Source organism: Colius striatus, chromosome 22, assembly GCF_028858725.1.
Source record: "Colius striatus isolate bColStr4 chromosome 22, bColStr4.1.hap1, whole genome shotgun sequence".
NCBI lineage: Eukaryota > Metazoa > Chordata > Aves > Coliiformes > Coliidae > Colius > Colius striatus.
Window position 1 is genome coordinate 3824582 of NC_084780.1, and position 20602 is coordinate 3845183.

At 57.9% G+C, this 20602-nt stretch overlaps 1 protein-coding gene across 3 annotated transcripts in view; it reads left to right on the plus strand.

Annotated features, from left to right (window-relative positions):
• Nucleotides 1–19195, plus strand: part of FOXP4 (forkhead box P4) — a 66413-nt gene extending 47218 nt beyond the window's left edge. For 2 of the 3 annotated variants that reach the window (XM_062013327.1, XM_062013328.1), the window contains exons 6-17: nt 44–194; nt 726–930; nt 1196–1300; nt 3748–3835; nt 6163–6246; nt 6706–6907; nt 7877–7953; nt 8142–8243; nt 12855–12976; nt 13106–13172; nt 13268–13434; nt 14502–19195. In XM_062013327.1, coding sequence (XP_061869311.1) covers nt 44–194; nt 726–930; nt 1196–1300; nt 3748–3835; nt 6163–6246; nt 6706–6907; nt 7877–7953; nt 8142–8243; nt 12855–12976; nt 13106–13172; nt 13268–13434; nt 14502–14646 — 1515 coding nt within the window. In that variant the 3' untranslated portion in view covers nt 14647–19195. The remainder of the gene's footprint in view (nt 1–43; nt 195–725; nt 931–1195; nt 1301–3747; nt 3836–6162; nt 6247–6705; nt 6908–7876; nt 7954–8141; nt 8244–12854; nt 12977–13105; nt 13173–13267; nt 13435–14501) is intronic. The other variant, XM_062013330.1, reaches the window with a different exon arrangement.
• Nucleotides 19196–20602: the final 1407 nt, after the last annotated feature.

Consider the following 20602-nt stretch of genomic DNA (forward strand, 5'->3'; position numbering starts at 1 on the left):
GGCTGGAAATAACACGCTTTGATTTCTCCCTTTTGTCTCCCAGCAGCCGTTAGGGAACAAGCAGCTGGCCTTCCAGCAGCAGCTCCTGCAGATGCAGCAGCTCCAGCAGCAGCACCTGCTAAACCTGCAGCGCCAGGGGCTGGTGAGCCTCCCGCCGGGGCAGGGCACCGTGCCCCTGCAGACCCTGCCCCAAGGTAAGGGGGTTCTTGCTTCTACTCAGGGTGGGGAGCATGCTGGGGGACCCCCACGGTGCTGGGGGAACCCCCATGGTAGCAGCTTCTCCCTGCTCCAGCTGTGGGAGGGCTGGGGAGGGGGCTCAGGTGTTGCTTTTCCTAATGTGACTGTCTAAAGTTTGGAGGCTGATGCTGTTCATGGCCAGAGTAGCCTGGGAGAGCCTGAGCTGGGTCCTGTGCAGGATTGGGCCCCTGACTGCCCCTTGCAGAGGGGTGTCAGAGTCTCCTCCCCTCCAGGGTCAGCCCTTTGGGGCTCCCTGGGTGTTGTGGATGGCTTGTTTTGGGCTTCCTTATGTGGCCATGCACCCTCCCCTCAGCTGCCGGCGTGGAGGGCTGTGCCTGGCTTCGGGTGATGGTTTCCCAGGGCTGCTGGAGTTCTGGGGAGCTGAGCTTTGTCAGCCCAGGGGTTCCCAAGCCAGCCTGGCACAGGAGTGCCAGTGGGTGCTGCTCCTTTCCCCCACTGACAGCAGGTTCTTTCTCCCCACACTGCAGCTGTGTGTCCCTCAGACCTCCAGCAGCTCTGGAAGGAGGTCACGGCTGCCCAGCCCGTTGAGGACAGCATTAAGCAAGAAGGTCTCGACCTCACCACCAACACCTCCAACTCTACCTCGTTTTCGGCCGCCAAGGTCTCGCCTCCCATTTCCCATCACCCTCTGCCCAATGGACAGAGCACCATGCACACGCCGAGAAGGGACAGGTAGGGCTGTGCCAGGCCCTGGCACTTTGTGTTTTTACCCCTGGAGAGGTGGAAGGGGCCGGGATTTATCACCCACAGGGCTGGCAACAAAGTTGGGGGGGCTGTGGGCTTTCTGCCCATCCCAGAAACAAGCCCTGTTGCTGGTTTGCTGCGCCTGTGTGCTCACAGGGAGCCATCATGTGGGTCCCCAAGGGCTGGTCCCATGCCCAGGGACACTGGAGCATCGTGGCTGCCCCATCTGACAGCCCCTTTCCCTCTTCTGCAGCTCTTCCCACGAAGAGACCCCCGGCTCCCACCCGCTTTATGGCCACGGAGAGTGCAAGTGGCCCGGCTGCGAAACCCTCTGTGAGGACTTGGGACAGTTTGTCAAGTAAGTGACCTCCTTTTTGGGAGATACTTTCCTGGAGGAGAGCAGAGTCTGTGCTCTCAGGCCGGGACAACACCGGGCGTGTGGAAAGGGAGACTCACCCCGAAGGCTGTTTGAGGGATGATCCCAATGTAAAGGGAGAAAAAACACACCAGGGATTGCTGATAGAGGAGAAGAGACCCAGAGTGTGCAGGCAGGAGCGGGCAGCAGGTGAGGGGAGTCTGCAGCTCCCCTCCTGGGGGGGTGAGGAGGGGGAAGGGGAGGAAGCAGATGGCGGCGCGGCACCGCTGCCGCCGCGTTGGGCCCCGGCGCTGACTGATTAACTCCGCTGTCAGAGAGCCCTCTGCCAGCGTCAGGGTCAAACAAATTGTTTTCACGCTTCGTCAGAGGTTTACTTAATTAGTTCATTTGCAATTAGATCTCTTTGTAGCTGGGATTTTTAGCAAAGACATCAGAAGGAACTGACGGGCTTTGCTTGCTCCTTCCCCCCCGCCGCCTCTCCGGCTGTCTGCTCGCCGCGGCAGCCGAGACACGCCGGCGCTTTGCTCTCCCTGTCAGGGAGATTTGGGGCTTGTTACAAACCAATCCTATCTGCTGCCAAACTCTCAGGGCCACAGCTCTGGCTGGAGCATCCCTTGCTACTCGTTCCCAGGGAGGGAGCTGGGCAGAGGCCTCTGGCACCGGAGGATGAGGAGGTGCGAAGGCAGCCCGGTGGGGATTGAGTGATTGAATGAGTCAGGCTCCTGCATCCTCCTTCCTCTGACTCACGGGGTAAAATCTAGATAAGGCATCTCCTCCCGCCTCTGCAGGCATGTTTACATGGCACAGGGCAGATAAGCAAGCTCTGCTTTGGAAGCTGGAGCTGGGGTTGGCAGGGGGTGGCCAAGGCTGGGTCACAGTGCTGGGAGAGCCGGGGCTGTAGGGTCCCTGCATCCCACCTGCCTGCCCCCCTAAGCACACCTAAGTGGTGGCAGGAGCGAGCTTCCCAAGGCTCAGGCTCCCCAGCAATACTAATGAAGTGTTTCTGTCAGAGGACAGACAGAAAGGAAACTTACAGCTCCCAAGAGCTGAGTCCAGCTGCAGCCTGGACTGTGCTTTGAGTCTGGACACTGGCTTCGAGCCTCCTCTGAGCAACACCTCATGGAGTAGCTCAGAAAGTTGGAGTGGAAAGGGAGGTGCATCCTTTGAGCAGTAGTTTGTAAAAGCCTGTGAGGGTCAGTGGGAGATGTCTCTGTTCCCACTGAGCACATCCTCAGCTCTCTGTAGCTTTTTCCCTGGAGAAACAGCCGTGCCCTCAGTCTGCCATGTAGGGAGAGGAGCGAGCAGCCTGGGCAGCCCCAGCTCTGCAGAGTGGGGCTGAGGCACCTGACTGGATTTGCTCACACACTGCCCTGGCAACTGGTCCCAGTTACCTAACTTGTTTGTGCAAGTTGGGGCTGGAAGTCTCATAAACAGGCGGGTGAGACTCCCGCTGCCTTCTGCATCCCGACTGAGGTTAGATGTTCCTGAGGCACCTTCTCCTGCCATGGCTCAGCAGAAAAGCCTCAGCCTTGATCCTGGAGAGCCTTGGCCCACGACCCTGGGACACCTGTGTGTTTCCCAGCATCAGGTGCCACCTTTTAAAGTGTTCCCAGGCTGGCCCTGATACAGTTTGCCCTGCCACCCAGCATTCCTCCTCCGACCTGTCCCGCTCCTCCTGGGTTTGGACCCAGCCCAGCAAGGCCATGGCCTGGCCATGCAACCTCTTTGGGGCTGGGTACATCCCCAGGCTGTGGCTTTGTTGGGTCCAGGGGTCAGGGTCACCATAAGGTGATGTTGGGATGTCCCTGGCTCTGCAGCAAGTGACATCCCTGCCACCAGCTGCTTGCCTCTGCCAGGAGCCCTTCCCAAGGAGGGAGGGTGGCAAGGATCAAAGGTCCTTGTGCTGCCTGAACATAAAGTGCCATATAAACATAAGGCATGAAAGTGGTGGGGTGAGGAGCTCCCTGGAAGTGTCACCTTCTGCCTTGGGGGTTTCCTCAGAGGGTGTTGAGTAAACCTCCACATGCTGCCTTTGTCCTGGAAACCTGCTCCTCAGGTCCTCTTGGGCACCTCCTGCCAACAGCCCTTCTCAGGGCCTTTCCATCAGCCAGTGGCTGTTCCTAAACACCATGGGGCTGCTCTGGGCAGGGCAGCTTGTCTCCAGCAGCCCTCCAGCCCCGAGTTCAGGGAGGAGGCACAGCCCAGACTGTTTGTCTGCTTTTCCTGCCATGGTTTCTCTTCTGCTGCTCACCCTTGGGGCAGCAGTGCTGGAGCATCCCCAGCACAGCACCAGCATCACCGTGCACATCCCTGGCTGCTGCTGTGGTACAGGTGGTTTGCAGGTCAGGGTTCACTCCAGGTGTGGCCTCAGTGGAGGGGGCCAGATTTTGGGCACATCCAGGCATAAACCCCAGTGTTCTCCTCCCCAGGCACCTCAATACAGAACATGCACTTGATGACCGAAGCACGGCGCAGTGTCGAGTCCAGATGCAAGTGGTACAGCAGCTGGAAATACAGGTGGGTCCCACCACGGCCTCCAAGGACACAGGTTTAAAACTCCATCACCTTTCCAACTCCATGGCCTTGGCTGTTCTCTGCAGGAGGGGGTTTAGAGAGGCTGGGACCATAGTAAGATAAGCAGCTACCTAAGGTACTCCTTTTATGCATCCTCCTCAAATAGAAGTGCTGACCTTGCTGGAGATAAGACCTGAGGCACCCTGAGACTTGGTTCCCCCTCCAAAACCAGCATCCCTGCACAGTTTTGATGAGGCTGGAGGAAGGGACCAGCCATTCCTTCTGCCCAAAGTGTCCCTGTGAGTAGGAGGAGATGCTTCAGACCTGGAAGGCACGTGGTGCCTGGGGAATGTGTGCCCACAGGAGGAACATGAGCTGTGTGCCTCAGCTCTTGTGCCCAGCCATGCCCCTGCAGTGAGAGCCACACAGCTGCTGGGCTCTCAAGAAATTAGGCCACTTCATGTTGATGATTGAGTGTGGTCTTTGGAGCCCAACTTTGGGGTGCTATTTTTGGAAAGCCAGATCTTTAAATAGTGCCTTTCCCAGTGTCTGCAGCTCCCCACTGTGCCCTGTGTAAATCAGTTAATAGAGGAGGGAGAGGGGGGAAGAGGGAGGGATTTCCATCCTGGGACCTCTGAGTGGCTGAGAAGGAAGGCAGGATGGGACAGGGATCTGTGGCTGAGAAGGAAGGCAAGATGGGACAGGAATCTGTGTCAGAGGGTTGCTCACTGAGATCCCCATGGCAGGATGGTGCCTGTGTGCCTGGCTCTTTGGTCCCAGGGGCTGGCAGGAGCTGGAAGTGGTTTGTGGCCCATCACTGTGCATGGTGATGGGTGTCATGAGTGGGTATCATAGAATCACAGCATGGTGGGGGTTGGAAGGGGCCTTTAGAGATCATCCAGTCCAACCCCTCTGCCAAAGCAGCTCCCACCTAGATCAGGTCACACAGGAACGTGTCCAGATGGGTTTGGAAACCTCCTGAGGAGGAGCCTCCACACCCTCCCTGGGCAGCCTGAGCCAGGGCTCCCTCACCTCACAGTGAGAAACTCAGAGGTACCACAGGTGCCAGCCCCAGAGGGCAGCAGACCATAACGTGTGGCAACATCAGGAGCCTCCTCCACAAACACAGTGGCTGCAGAGTGAGGGAGAGACACAACAAAACCTTCCTGAGTGCGGGGAGGCTGCGAAGCCGCCTGGGCGATCGCATCCTGCTCCCCAGCCCTCGCTAAAGCCAGAGGTTGAAAGCAATTACCAGAGCTTAAAGAGAAGAGGGAAAAGGAAGGGGAGAGGAAAAGAAAAAGCAGCTGAAGGGCGAGCAGAAAGCTGTGTGTGCAGAGAGGAGAAGCTGCCACTGGAGCTACCAATTATAAAGTTTTGAGCGCGGAGCTCCCGCTGTGCCGGGGGAGAGCGTCTGCATCACGAGGGGAGACCTGTCAGCTCTAATGAGCACCACGACAGCGGGAAAGCATCCGAGCTGCTCCAAACTTGCAGCAAACTCCGTGCTGGCTGCTGCTTTTAACTCCTTCCTGGCCCAGCTGCTGCCTCCAGTGCCTGCCCCAGGAGGGGGTTTGGCTGGCAGGAGCAGGCGGGGATGGGGCTGAGCCCCGAGCTTGAGGGGCTGCGGTGGAAAGGGAAGGTGACGGGAAGAGAGCTGGTGTCAGGTCCCATCGGCTCCTCTGGGCTCAAAGTCTCTCCTGGTGCCACAGTGAATATTTCACCCTTCTTCGCACTCTGAGGAGTAAACAGGAGGGAGTGGGCAATTAAAGCGATGTTGGGCGTCCGGGAGGATGGGTGGGTGGACAGAGGGATGGATGGGTGGATGGGTGGATGGATGGATGGATGGACAGACAGAGGGAGGGATGGGTGGATGGATGGACAGGGAGCTGCTGGTGAGCAGGAGGCTGGAGCAGGGTGCAGGGAATGGTTGGCACTGGGGCACGCAGACCGGAATGCCTGGGAAAGGAGAGTGAGGGTTGCAGTGGGTGGCTGGGATGGGGCTGTGCTGGAGGCTGGCAGCCTGAAGGTGTGAGAAATGGCTCTGTTTCACCATAGATTTTCCACCTGGCTGCACACATGGAGCTGGAGCAGCAGCTGCCCCCATGCACCCTGCAATGGGTGCCACAGCCCCCTGCAGAGCCATGGTGCCACTGGAGCTCTGAGCAGGGCTCAACATCAGGCAGGAGGTGGCTTCTGTGGGGATGCTGGAGGATGCTGCCAGCACAGAGTCAGGGTTGGAGCCTCAGTGGGCAGCTCTTCCAGGCCACAGACACCTCTGCAGTGACTGTTGGTACTGCCTGACCATCTCCCCTTCTGCTTCTTGCCTCCTGCAGCTGGCAAAGGAGAGCGAGCGTCTCCAGGCAATGATGGCCCATCTTCACATGAGACCTTCAGAGCCAAAGCCTTTCAGCCAACCTGTAAGAGTGCATCCCCCTCCTGCCCTTGGGCAAACCTGCAGCCTCCCCCTCTCCTCCCCTTTTCCCTTGCTGCTAGCTGCTGTGCCCTCCCTGCCCTGTGCATGCTCACCACAGCCTGGCTGGACAGGCTGCCCAGGATGGGCATGCCCTGGCCTCACCCTGGCACACACAGCCTGATCCCTTGTGCTGGTGGGGAGTGAAACCAAAGGAGTGTTGGCACACTGTGTGCTGCTCCACCAGCTCAGACATAAGCAGATGCACTCCATCCCATGGCTACATCCCCATCCCACAGTCACCTCCCATCCCTGCCAAGCCCAACAAGCTTCCCCCCCACCCCAAGCTCTTTGCCCTCTGCTCTGCGGCCCGAGCCAGCTCAGCCCTGCCGAGCTGTGGGTGTGCTGGGGGTTTCTCCCAGCCCCTACCTTCCCTGCACTGGTGCCCACCTGCCTGTCCCTGCAGCTGAACCTGGTCTCCAGTGCCACCCTGTCCAAGAGCACTTCCGACACGTTCCCCGACGGCTTACCTCATCCCCCCACCTCCGCCACGGCGCCCATCACCCCGCTGCGGCAGGGCCCCTCCGTCATCAGCTCTTCCACTTTACACAACGTGGGGCCCATCCGCAGGAGGAACTCAGAGAAGTTCTGCACCCCAATATCTTCAGGTGAGCACCAGGATGGGGCTCTTGCACTCACCATTGAGTAGTGTCCAGGTCTTAAAGTCAGTGATCTGGATGGAGGGCACCACTCAGTCAGTTCACTGATGACATGAAGCTGTGTTATCTGCATGAGGGCAGGAAGGGGCTGCAGAGGGCCCTGGGCAGGCTGGAGCCATGGGCTGAGGGCAATGGGGTGAGGTTTAATGAGAGCAAATGCTGGGTGCTGCACTTGGGCCACAACAACCCCAGGCAGAGCTCCAGCCTGGGGCACAGGGGCTGGAAAGGGCCTGGGAGGGTTGGTGCCAGCAGCTGAACGGGAGCCAGCAGCGTGCCCAGGGAGGCCAAGAAGCAAAGGGCATCCTGGACTGGATCAGGAGCAGTGTTGGCAGCAGGAGCAGGGCAGGGATTGTCCCCTGTGCTGGGCCCTCGGGAGGCTGCAGCTCCAGGGCTGTGTCAGTGCTGGGCCCCTCACTCACTGCCACAGGGACACTGAGGGGCTGCAGCGTGGCCAGAGCCGGGCACAGAGCTGGGGAAGGGGCTGGAGCACAAGGGGCTGGGGAGGGGCTGAGGGAATGGGGGTGCTGAGCCTGGAGAAGAGGAGGCTGAGGGCAGCCAGCAGAACTCTCTGACACTCCCTGACAGGAGGCTGCAGGGAGCTGGGGATCGGGCTCTGCTCACCAGCAATGAATGACAGGACAAGAGGCAATGGGCTGCAGTTGGCCCAGGGGAGGTTGAGGCTGGAGCTGAGGCAGAACTGTTTCCCTGAGAGGGGTGTGAGCCCCTGTGCCAGGCTGCCCAGGGAGCTGGGGCAGTGCCCAGCCCTGGAGGGATCCCAAAGGCGTGGGGCTGAGGTGCTGAGGGCTGTGGGTCAGTGCTGGGCTGGACAGGGTGAGGACAGTGGTTGGACTCAGTAACTTTAAAGGCCATTTCCAACCATAATAATTCTTTCCCCCTCCATTTCTTCCCCCTCTCCAGAACTTGCACAGAACCACGAGTTCTACAAGAACGCCGATGTCCGGCCGCCCTTCACGTACGCCTCGCTGATCCGGCAGGTGAGCGGCTCCCCGCGCCATGGGGTCAGCTCTGCACCCCAGAACTGCCCCTGGCCAAACCCACACTCACCTCCACTTGCTTGGTCCCCAGGGAAGCCTCTACACCCCCTGATTCCTCCTCATTTCTGCCCCTGAAACCCTGCCAGGACATCACAGGTGATGCTCTTGTCCCCTCTCTGGTTTCCCAGGCCATCCTGGAGACCCCCGACAGGCAGCTGACCTTGAACGAGATCTATAACTGGTTCACACGGATGTTTGCCTACTTCAGGAGGAACACAGCCACCTGGAAGGTGAGAGCAACCCTGATCAATGCCACAGAGCTCCCCCCATCCCACCCAGGGCTCACCCCATCCCACAGTGCTCCCCCCATCCCACCCAGGGCTACCTGCTGCATGTATCAGTACCTGTGGTAAAGGAGAGGTGCACTGCACAGCTCTGAGATGATGCAGGAACTGATTTTGTGGATAAATCCCACCTTTTACCCCCCTCAACATTCATTCCTGGTCTCTGGGGAGGCATCATGCAGGGCCATGGATGTTGTGGGGAGCTGGGGCAGGAGCAGAGCTGCCCTCCACGGTGCTGGGAGAAAGAGGGAGACACTGGAAATAGCAAATGAGGTTAATGATAACTCAGGGCTGGTGGTAGAATGGGCTGAGGGTATGGGTGCTGGTCCAAAGACCTGTTTGTCACTGGCCTGGGCTGACTAGTGTGAGTTTTGGGGCAGGCACTGGGGCTGCTGGTCTCTTGGTCATTTAGAAAGTGAGGCAACAAGAAAAGTCACCTCAGAGGAAGAGGGAGGTTGTGAGAAGGAGCAGCTCTTGCCCCAAGCAGGGAAGAGTTATTGACTGTTCCCCACTGCATGTATTTATGGAGACACAGCCTCCTCCTGCTCAAGTGGCAGAGGGAAACTAACACAGAAACCAAAAACCCCCTCTAAGGTGGGAGTGAGATGGTGCATTTTAGAAGGAGAAATCACTTCTGCTGGAGCTCAGGGCCCCCGTGTGTTTGCTGCTGCTGCAGAGCAGAGCAGCAGGGCTTTGCTTCTCCACAGCAAACTCTGGGTGAGTAACAGACCTTTTGGCTACAGAGTGTTGTGGGTGGCCCCTGGCTCTGGCACAGCCCTTCCCCAGGATCCCCTCAGCTGGGAAGGAGCCGGGAAAGAAGGAGCTGAGTGTTGGGTTTGGTGATGGCTGTGGCCGTGTGTCAGCCTGGGTCCCCCTCATGGCACACAGCTGCACTGCAAGCCCAAGGAGCAGCCTGGGAGCATCGCTGGTCACAGCCCATGGGGACACCCTCAGCTTTGGGACAGGGTGGAGGGTGATGGGGACATGGGGGCAGAGAGCCCAGGGCGGCTGCTGCTGCCCCCAGGACACGTCACACCGTGGGGCAGAGCAGGGGCTGTGCAGGGCAGCCTCACACCTACTGAGTGGAATGAGATAATGGCAGGTGAAAGTGTCTTTTTCCTGCCCTTTCACTAGTAAAATCAACTTTGGTTTGGGTTTTTTTCCTTGCAAGTGCCCCACACCCCGTGTTACCTGAGGGCAGAGCTGATGTCTCAAGGAGGCATCCCCCAGCCTTTCTGGTTCCCTTTCTTGCTGTTCTTTATTTCCTCCTGTTCCACCACCAAAAGGGACGTCAGGGGCTTAAAAGAGAGTTGGAGTGGGGCATGATTCCCTCCAAACTTACAGGCCAGGCTGCTTCAGAGGGAGGGGGATATGTAGGAAGCAATAACATGCTTCGTCTCTTTGGCAAAACACCATTTCTGCTGTGGCTGCTCCCTCATCTCACAGTCACAGAGTCTCAAGAGCTGGAAGGGAGCTGCAAAGCTCATCCATTGCAACCCCCCTGCCACAACAGCACCACCCAGAGCAGGGCACACAGGGACTCATCCAGATGGGGTTGGGATGTCTCCAGAGAAGGAGCCTCCACAGCCCCTCTGGGCAGCCCCTGCCAGTGCTCCCTCACCTCAACAGGGAACAAATTCCTCCTGGTGTGTCTCTGGAACCTCTTCTGTTGCAGCTTGTGCCCATTGCCCCTTGTCCTGTCATTGGCCATCCCTGAGCACAGCCTGGCTCCAGCCTCCTCACACCCACCCTTGATGGATTTGTAACATGACTGAGCTCACCCCTCAGGCTCCTCTTCTCCAAGCTGCAGAGCCCCAGCTCCCTCAGCCTTTCAGCACAAGGCAGATGCTCCACTCCCTCCAGCATCTTTGTGTCCCTGACATGCTTCCCCCCAGGGTGGGGCTGGGGTGTTGGGGGCCAAACTGGGTGCCCCATCCCCTGGCAGGACAGTGATGTGGGTGCCCACAGGCACAGCACAGGGAGCAAGGCCAGGGGCATAAAGCAAACATCATTAGAAAAGACAAAGATGAGAAGCAAACAGTGCAGGCAAGTCTGGCACTGAGCAGATACTCTGTGGAAACACAGAAGCCATGGTAGGATGAGTCAGGGACCTGCCCTCGACACCAGGTGGGGGAATTCCCATGTCAAAGGTCTTGCCTGGCACCTCTTCCATGTCCTGGAGCCAGCACCCAGGATGGGGCATCCCAGACTCTGGTGATGCTGAATCTCATCCTGCTCAGTGCCAGCATTTATGTTCTGTCCACTTTTGCCTTTGCAAACATGTACCTGCAGGTGCCCTGGAGCAGGGGCTGTGGTGTCACCAGGGGGATGTGGGCTCTGCTGGGCCAGGGCTGCATCTCCACATGCTGCAGGAAAGGTTTTGGCTTTGCCACACTGCTTGACTTTAATCAGGGCTTTGTTTGGATGAGGAGTCCCCTGTGTGCACAGGAAGGGAATCCAGGAGAGGAAGTCCTGTGTTTGCTTGCCAGGGGACTGGGGTTCAAGGGCAGCAGCAGGACCCATCCCTGGCTGGGCTTCAGGGCCCCCAGGCACAGGCAGGGAGTGGGGGATGTGCAGAGGCAGTGCAAAGACAGAGCTGGGGACAGGGGCTCATCCTGCTCCCTCACTGGCCTGGGAGCGGAGCAGTGTCTGGGGTCCCCCTTTGGGTTTCCAGCTCCCTGGGATATCTGTCTGAGTGGTGCTGAGTGCAGCCAGAGCCTCCTCTGGTCTGAGGACCAGGGCCTGTCCCAAACAGAGCTGATCCCTTTGGGTGAGAGTGATGATGGCACCCAGCACCCAGGGAGCTGGGTGAGTTCCTGGTGCAACTCAGGGCTTCACCCCCCAAAAATCACATCAAACAGCACCTGGGAACTGGCTCCTGGGAGCCAGGGAACCTCTTGCAAAGTGTCCTCTTTGGCTTGGCTCTGCTGAATAGCAAGGGGAGCAGGAGCCTGTCCCTGCTGCCCACCACCCTGCAACCTGACATCCAGGGGAGGGATAGATGGATGGATGGAGAGATGGAGGAATAGATGGATGGAGGGATGGAGGAATGGTTGGAGAGATGGAGGGAGGAATGGATGGAGGGATGGATGAATGGATGGAGGGATGGATGGAGGAATGGATGGATGGAGGGATGGAAGGATAGATGAAGAGGTGGAGGGATGGTTGGAGAGATGGAGGGAGGAATGGATGGAGGGATGGATGAATGGATGGAGAGATGGAGGAATGGAGGGATGGATGAAGAGATGGAGGGAGGAATGGATGGAGGGATGGATGAAGAGATGGAGGGAGGAATGGATGGAGGGATGGATGAATGGAGGGATGAGTGGAGGAATAGGGGAATGGATGGAGGGATGGTTGGGGAGGTGGAGGGAGGAATGGTTGGAGTAATGGATGGAGGAATGGGGGGAGGGATGAATGGAGGGATAGGGGAATGGATGGAGGGATGGATGGAGGGATGGATGGAAGGATAGGGGAATGGATGGAGGGATGGAGGGATGAATGGAGGGATGAATGGAAGAGTGAATGGAGGGATAGGGGAATGGATGGATGAGGAGGATGCAAAGAGCCCAGCTTTGTTTCATTTCACCCTTAAATAAAAAGAAGAAAAAGGGGGTGAGGGTGCAATTTGACGAGTTTCTGGGAACTCTTTAACACTTTCCAGCATGGAGGGGAGTGTGGGGGTTCAATCCTTGTGTCTCCTTTTGCCTTGTTGTGTTGGCCAGCTCCTTTGTTTATCCAGCCCCCCGTTCGACCTTTGCAATTGCTGTTAATGTTGTAGCGTGAGGAATTAGTCTCTCATCACGAATCAGGGGCTCAGAAGCAAAAAAAAAAGAGATAGAGAGAAAAAAAAAGAACCCTCTGAGGCCAACTTCCTGAAATTGGGGTCATTCTCATTTGCAAGGCAGAGAATCTGAGAACCTTAATGCAAGGAAATTTATTCAAAGGCAGAGCCCCGGCGTGATTAGGCCCTTTGTAATTATAGCTCGGAGAGATTCCACTCCAGCCTCCTGCCTCCCTCATGGATTAGCAAGTGAGTCGGAAAAATACACAGGATTTAATTAGAGGCAAATTAAAATTGGTAATGAAATAGGGGCAGTAGCAAATGGCAGGGAGTTGGAAGGGGAAAAGGGAGCTGGTATCTCTCGGGGCTGCGCTGTCTGCCTACGTGTGTGTCTCTTTATTTTACATTTAGAAGTGTAAAGATGGTCAGGGTAAAGAAGAAAGGGAGGGGAAGGAGCAGAAAGGGAGGGAGAGGGGAAAGAGAAAAGGAAAGGAGAAGATGAAGTGGCTTTGCTGAGTGAGCTGCAGGGGAGAGGGTGGCTCTGCTCCCAGGTCCTTGCTGGTGCGACTCGTCCCTCGAAACGGGGCCGTGTCCGTCAGCTCCTCAACCCTCACGGTGCTGAGCATTTGCAGGGGCTTGAGGCAAGCTGAGCGTGGCCAGGGCAGCCTGGAGCTGCAGGGCTTGGGTGAGGAGGAGGATGGGGAGGAAGAGGAGGGCCATGGTGGCGGGGTGAAGGCCGTGCCACTGAGCTCTCCCGCCTGCTCTGCCCGCAGAACGCCGTGCGCCACAACCTGAGCCTGCACAAGTGCTTTGTGCGCGTGGAGAACGTCAAGGGAGCTGTGTGGACTGTGGACGAGCACGAGTACCAAAAGCGAAGGCCACCAAAGATGACAGGGTGGGTTTCTCCTCTCCTGCACGACCCAGATCCCAGGAGCTGCTCTTGTACCTCAACCACCAACCCCCACCCCATCCCCAGGCTGGGAGAGCTCAGCCCTGCATCCTTCTGCTTTGTCTCTTTCTGCAGGAGTCCAACTTTAGTCAAAAACATGATCTCGGGGCTGGGTTACGGAGCACTTAACGCGAGTTACCAGGTAAGGAGCCATCCCCATCCCTGGCAGGGACCTGGGAGCACTGAACCCTTCCCTGTCGCACCCTCCCCGAGCTGCTGTCGCTCTCTCTGTTGCAGGCGGCGCTGGCAGAGAGCAGCTTCCCGCTGCTCAACAGCCCCACCATGATCAACACCAGCTCTGCCAGCGGGATGCTGCACGTGGGCCACGACGACGTCAGCAGCACCGTGGAGCAGGTCAACAGCAACGGCAGCACCAGCCCACGGCTGTCCCCGCAGCAGTACAGGTCAGCCCAGCCTGGGGCAGAGCGGGGATGGAGCTGGGGGGTGTCACTGGGCTGCTGGGGGGTGTCATTGGGCTGCTGGGGGGTGTCACTGGGCTGCAGGAGGGTGTCATTGGGCTGTGGTGGGTGTCACTGGGCTGCTAGTGGGTGTTAGACTGCTGATGGGTGTCACTGGGCTACAGGAGGGTGTCACTGGGCTGCTAGTGGGTGTTAGGCTGCTGGTGGGTGTCACTGGGCTACAGGAGGGTGTCACTGGGCTGCTAGTGGGTGTTAGGATGCTGGAGGTTGTCATTAGGCTGCTGGTGGGTGTCACTGGGCTACAGGAGGGTGTCACTGGGCTGCTAGTGGGTGTTAGGATGCTGGAGGTTGTCATTAGGCTGCTGGTGGGTGTCACTGGGCTACAGGAGGGTGTCACTGGGCTGCTAGTGGGTGTTAGGATGCTGGAGGGTGTCATTGGGCTGCTGGTGGGTGTCACCGGGCTACTAGTGGGTGTTAGGATGCTGGAAGGTGTCATTAGGCTGCTGGTGGGTGTCACTAGGATCCTGGTAGGTGTCAGGCTGCTGGAGGGTGTCAGTGTGCTGCTACTGCTACTGGGTGTCAGGCTGCTGGTGGGTGTCACTGGGCTGCAGGAGGGTGTCATTGGGCTGCAGGAGAGTGTCATTGGGCTGCTGGTGGGTGTCACTGGGCTGCAGGAGGATGCTATTAGACTGCTGGTGGGTGTTGCTGAGCTGGTAGAAGGTGTCACTGGGCTGCAGGATGGTGTCACTGGGCTGCTAGTGGGTGTTAGACTGCTGATGGGTGTCACTGGGCTGCAGGAGGATGCTATTAGACTGCTGGTGGGTGCTGCTGAGCTGGTAGAAGGTGTCACTGGGCTGCAGGATGGTGTCATTGGGCTGCTGGAAGGTTTGGAGCTGAGCACAGTGCCACATGGGCACTGGGAGCTGTGTGAGAGCTGTGTGCCTCCTGCCATGGCTCCCATCCATCGGGCCACGTGGGGGTTGGCCCCAGAGGTTGTCAGCCAGTGGGACATGGGCTGGGCTCCCCCAGGCTCAAGGGTTCCCTCCCCACAGCCATCCAGTGCACGTGAAGGAGGAGCCAGCCGAGGCAGAGGACGACAGCAGACCTGTGTCCCTGATGGGCCCCACCAACCAGAATGTGACCATTCCCGACGACAGGGACCTGGAGGAGGAGCTGCCGGTGGAAGACTTGTCCTAAGGACCCTTTCCTCCTCCTCACTGAGGGGCAAAACCCCTTCCCACCCTCCTGGCCGGAGCCCAAGCCACAGCTCCCACCTCCCCAGGGTGACCTCCGGCGTTAACCTGTTCTTTCAAGGCACTTCCACAGAGCAAAAGGGTTTCCTTGGTGCAACGTCCCGCTGCTGACGCTCCCCACGGCCCCGGCGCTGAGCGAGCCCTGCTGCAGGGGCACATCCCAGTGCCAAGAGAAGCCAGAACCCAAGAGCTGGACTTTTTTTCTCCCCTCTTCCCTTGGTTAGTGACTGGTGAACGAGGATGGTAGGTTGTTTCTGTCCGAAAATGGTCCCTCCTCCCTTCCCCACGCACGGTAGGCACAGGGAAGGCAACTCTGTCCCCCCTGCTCTGCTGCTCCAGCGACTGGGATTCCCTCCCAGGGCTATGGCAGGAGCCTGCTGGCATCTCTCCATCCCCCAGTGGGCTTTGCACTAGGAGGGGACTGTGGACCCTGCCCAGGTGCTGCCTTCACCTGGCTTTGGGGGAAGAAGCAGCAGAATCAGGGGCAAACCCCTGCCGTGGTCTGGATGTCGGGTTTGCACCGTTGGCTCACGGCTGGAGGACGAGGACATCAGCAGGACAGTGTCTCCTTTGCCTTGTCACCTCTGGCAGGTTGCTAAGCCCCCTCCTCAAGCCCCCTGGTCCCCAGTGGTGAGGGGCAGCTGGTGACACCCAGCAGTGATGACCATCCCCAGCAGACCACCAGCAAGGACACGGCTCCCCGCTTCCCCCTCAGCATCAGCTGCGGCGGTGACGCCTCTCCCAGCCCCTGCAGGGGTGGCCACGGCCCAGCTTCGCCTTCAGGGAAAGGCTCCTGGTCCCCTGTGTGCCCAGTGCCACCTCCAAAGCCCAGGGCAGGGTCTGTGAGGAGAGGCCATGGCACAGGGAGGCACCCACCGAGGAGCTGTGTTGGCAGAGCCGACGGTGAGCCACAGCCTGGCCGTGCTGCCAGGAGCAAAGCCCACCCTGGTGCCACCCTGTGCCCACTCTGCTGCTGCTGGGGCTTCCCCCCCTCCCCTCCCTTCAGCTTTTCTTTTTGTTATCCCTTTGTGTGCATCCAGATGGGAAGATACCAAAAGATTTCTAGAGACAGCAGGTGGGTAGTTGAGCTGCACAGATGGTAAAGATGCCAAAAAAAGAGAAGAGAAATATTAATAATAACAAGAACAACACAACCAAACAGCCCTCTGCTCCCTGCTCTTTCTTTCTGTGGTGGTGGTGATGTGGGTACCCAGTGCCAGGCTCCTCCTGCAGCCTCCCCAGTGACCAGCACCTTCCCTGGCACGGCCAGGCTGGCACTGGCTGTCCTGGCACACAGCGTGGGGTCTTGGGGCACTTGCTGTGATGGAGGTGGAGCTGCTGTCGTTTTTTGAGCCCAGATGTGTCCTGAAGCAGCCCTGAGTGCTGCTGCCTCCTCCCCTGTGCCTGGTACCTCGGGTTTTGGATGGTGGGGTGGTGGGCACTGTGTCACTGCCCCCAGCACGTGGCCCCCTAGCCCTGTGCCAGGGTCTTGGGAGCTGTGTTTTGGGTTGGGAGGGGTGGGGGTGTGCTTGCTTCTGTGACATCCTCAGGGGGCTCCTGGCCCTGTGGCATTGTGCCCTCAGGATAACCCTGTACCTCAGATGATCCTGTTGCATCTTCAGTGCCCAGGTGGCTGCAGAGATGGAGGCTCCCTGGCTCCCCCCTGTAGCCATCAGTGAGGCTGAGTGAACCCCCCCAAGCCTTGTTCCCCCAGCAGGGAAGGAGGCACAGCCCAATGGGGTTATTAACAGGGGTCAACACCATCCCTCCCCCTCCCCAGCTGATGTTGCAGAGGGGCCCATTTCCCAGCCTAAAGCCCCAGTGAATGCCCCCAGCCCTACGTCTGGCTGGGCTGCCCTGAGCCAGCTGCCCCCCCTCCCCCTGTTTCACCTCACACTGCTGCCTCACTCACACCCTCACCACTGCCACAGACCCAGGACAGGGGCTTCACCCACTGCCCCTCACCCACTGGGCTCTGCCCCACACCAAAGACCTTGCCCAGACTGGGGGGCACAAACTGAACCCCTTTTCTTGCAGCGTGGGTGCAGCCCTGTCCCCCCTCTGTGCCCCTGATGCTGCTGCGAGGCCAAAGGTGCCCCAGATTGTTCCCCCCTGCTTGCTTTTCTGACTTTTGTTTTAATGTCCTTTTCATTCCTTTAAGTTATTGTTTGAAACACGTTTACAGCTGCCACAGGGGGGGTTGGCATCACCCATTGCTGCTTTACCTGCAGGAAGGAGCTGGGGAGAGGGGGTCACAGCCCCTCCACTGCTGCTCAGCCACAGCTCACCCTCAGCAGGGGATCACTTGCCCTCCCTCCAGCCTTTGGGGTCTTTGGCTTGCAAATCACCCTTAGTGCTGGTGTCTGGGACACTCCTGTGTCCCTGGGGAGGGAATAACCCAGCCTGGTACTGGGAATGACCCAGCCTGGTACTGATGTGGTTTGTCCTTTCATGAAGGGGGAGGTTGTGCAGCCTGATGCCTGTGGGCACTGCTGATGCCTTGTGGGCACTGCTGATGCCTGTGGGTACTGCTGGCACCATGGGGCTCACATGGGTGCAGGGAGGGCTATGAGCCATCACACCAATGCTGCTGGCCCCATCTCCCACCTGCTGCTGGGAGAGTCCTGACAGAGCCTTCCCCACGTCCCCTTGAGCTCTGCCTGGCTTCAGACCCCTCACTGTTTCAGGGAGGTGTTTCAGTAGCTGCTCCCCTTTGTTTGCTCTTCCAGGGGCCTTTCTCCTCACCTTCCTCACACTCTTCAGTTTTCCAGCAGCTCTGCAACCCCATTTTCAGCCCAGGCCTTTAGCACCCACAGCCCCCTTTAGCACCCACAGCCCCCTTTAGCACCCACAGCCCAGGCCTTTAGCACCCACAGCCCCCTTTAGCACCCACAGCCCAGGCCTTTAGCACCCACAGCCCCCTTTAGCAGCCACAGCCCTTCCCTCTCAGGCTCCGATTTCTTTGTTGAACCTTTTTGTTCCAGAGGTACAGACATCCCCCAAAACACCTCCCAGGGCCAGGCTGAGCTACATGCCTCCACATCCCCACAGGGCCAACCCAGGGCCCATCTGCCATCACCCCCAGACCCCACAAGGCCACCCCAGCACCGTCCCCTCTGCCCTTGGTGTTCCCTGTAGCTGCCATCCTGCCTCCAGAGAGCACTCTAGAGATATATATATTATATATATATAAAATATATCTAAATATAAAGGAGTTTCTTTAAAGACATGCCCAGGTTTGGAAAGCTCTGTGGCTCCAGATGAAGCCTCTTGCCCACAGCAGCGATCACAGGGGGTGATTTCAGGGGACACAGGGCCCGGTTTGCTACTCAGGGGTAACTTTCACTCATTCTCTTACCCCCTGCCCGGTCCAGCAGCCTCTGCAGGGTCTCATCTGAACCCAGGTACCTTGTTTCTCCCTCTTCTTCAGCCTTGCCTGTGCCCACCCTTCTCCCTCCTCTGGTTTCTCTGTCTTTTGCTGGGTTGAGTTTTACCGAATCCCACGTCTCTTACCTCAAACACACACCGGGGAGGGGGGTGGGGAAGGAGGGATAAAGGACCAAATGCAATGTGTGGCAGAATTGTATGTCTGTATATATTGAGATATATATATACTGGGTTTCAACCTACCAACACAAATTGTTCTTTTTAGGGTTTGTTTGGGGGGGTTTTGTTTTCTTTCCCTGTTTCTTGCCCCCTCCCCCAGGGCAGTTCTGTGAGGGGAAGCTGTGGGCACCTCTCTGGAAGTAAAGGTGTATCTCTGGTGTCTCTCACTGAAGGAATTACTCAGTTTCCCATGGGTTTGGGGATCTTTTTTCCCCTCAGTGATTTCTTTTCTAGCATGGGTGCAGCCAGTGGGGTCAGAAACCAGTGCTGAGGGGGAGGAGGTGCTGGTAACACTGGTAGCAGTGGGGAGGCTGATGGGGAGGCCGAAGGGAAAGCAGCAGCTGAAACTGCATTAAACCAAAGGGTTTCTTTGCTTTGTTTACACACCCAGCCAGCCTCACCACCCCAGGGGATCTCCCTGGATCTAGGGTTTTGTCCTGGAAGTGTTGGGGAAGACAGGGACAGGCCAGAGCCTTGGAGACCATCTGCTCCCCAGAGCTGCTTGTGATGGCCCTGGAGGGGGGAACCCAGGTGGGTGCCCAGGCTGGGAGCAGCAGAAGCACCAGCTTGGGCCACAACCTTTTCTTTTCCTCCCCTCTCCTTCCATCCTTTTTGGCTCTGGGTGGGAAGGGGATGTCTGGGGAGGTGGGCTGAGGCTGTGAGGGAGCTGGAGGGGAGGGAGGATGTGTGAAAGTGGCCCTTTGCCTCCACTGCTGCCTCGCTGCCTCGTGCTGTATAAAGGAAATAGCATTGCTGTGTATTTGTACTCTGAACTTCCGTGTGTCTGCTTTGGCAGACGGTAAACCCCTGTACAGTAGGTCTAGCTGCATGTAATCTGTATGGACAATGGCATTATAAAATGCAATAAAAGAAATTACCTATCAGGCTGCTGCTCTGCTGCCTTTGTTACCTGCTTATTGAGAAGTTCTTTCCTTCCTCCTCCTCCCCCCCCCCCAAAAAAAGAACCAACCTGCAATCTTCATCCTGGTGGGATGAAGAGCAATGAGGAGCTCTTCATCCCTCTTCAGCAGTGAGGGAGCAATGGTCAGGCTGGGTGTTGGAGGGGTGAGGAGTGACTTGCTCTGCTCTGTGGGTGCTGGAGTAGCCAGAGAGCTACAGCAGGTCATACAGGTCCTCATTTCCACTCCTCACCAGCTGACCCTGGGGCTGGCTGCAATGCCCATGTCAGGGGGTGGTTTGTTGAGCTGGAAATCTGCTCCCTGCCCTGGCCCAGCCTGGGTCACATCCTGCCCAGGGATGAGGCTGGGACAAGGATGAGGCTGGGACAAGGATGGGGCTGGGACAAGGATGGGGCTGGGACAGGGATGGGGCTGGGACAGGGCAGGGAGCAGATTGCAGCTACCTGGCAGCCCCACAGTTCACAGCCCAGCACGGTGCCTGGCTCCCAGCTGTGTCTAGACCCTGCCAATATTCATAGACTGTTCTATCCCCTTTCCCTCTGCTGCTCCATCCCAGCCAAACTCACTTAAGCTTTTTTCCAGTGGCCCTTTTCCAGGGCTCATTGAACCTCAGCCAACTCACTGGTGGCTTCCTGGGCTGTGCTGAACGAGCCTCCACCAGCCCTCAGTGCCCATCCCAGGTCCTGAGGCAGCACCCATGGGTGCTGAGCTGCACAGGGCACCCTGTGTCCTCATCCCTCCATCAGTTCCCCCAGTCCCACAGGGAAGGCTTGTGACAGGGCACAGGCTGCTGATCACCCAGGGGAGCATGTGCCTCTGATTGATTTAACACTTGGAGCTTTTCACTTTTAAACTAGAAACTTTGGGGTTTTTTTTCCTTCTGTTTTTAGGGCTTTTTTCTTTTGCTGTGAACATGAAAGCTTTCCTGGTCTGATTACTAAACCATGGATGGGAGAAGAGACTGAGCCACCCTCAGGCCCAGGGTGCAGAGCAACTCCATGCAGACAGAAAACAGTGGCAGGAGGCACTCACCCCTCTCCTCACCCCCTTTATCTTGTCCATGAGGGCAGCACCCTCCTCTCCACTAGCCCTGAACTGGAGTTTCATACACCCCCAAAGCAGCAACATGGGGTTTGGTGCTGGGGGCAAGTCTCTGCCTCAGATGCACACAGGTGGCACAGCCTTCAAATGGTTAAAAAGGACCAAAGAAAAGGAGGGGATGCTTTTGGTTGGTGTGTTGGTTTGGGTTGGTTTTGTTTTGCAGCAGCCTCATCCAGGAAGGGATGTGGCCAAAGTGATGTTGCTCTGAGATCTGTGGCTGCTGATGTCTCAGGGGGTCTCTGGCCCATGGGGCTGTACCCACCTCCCCACAAG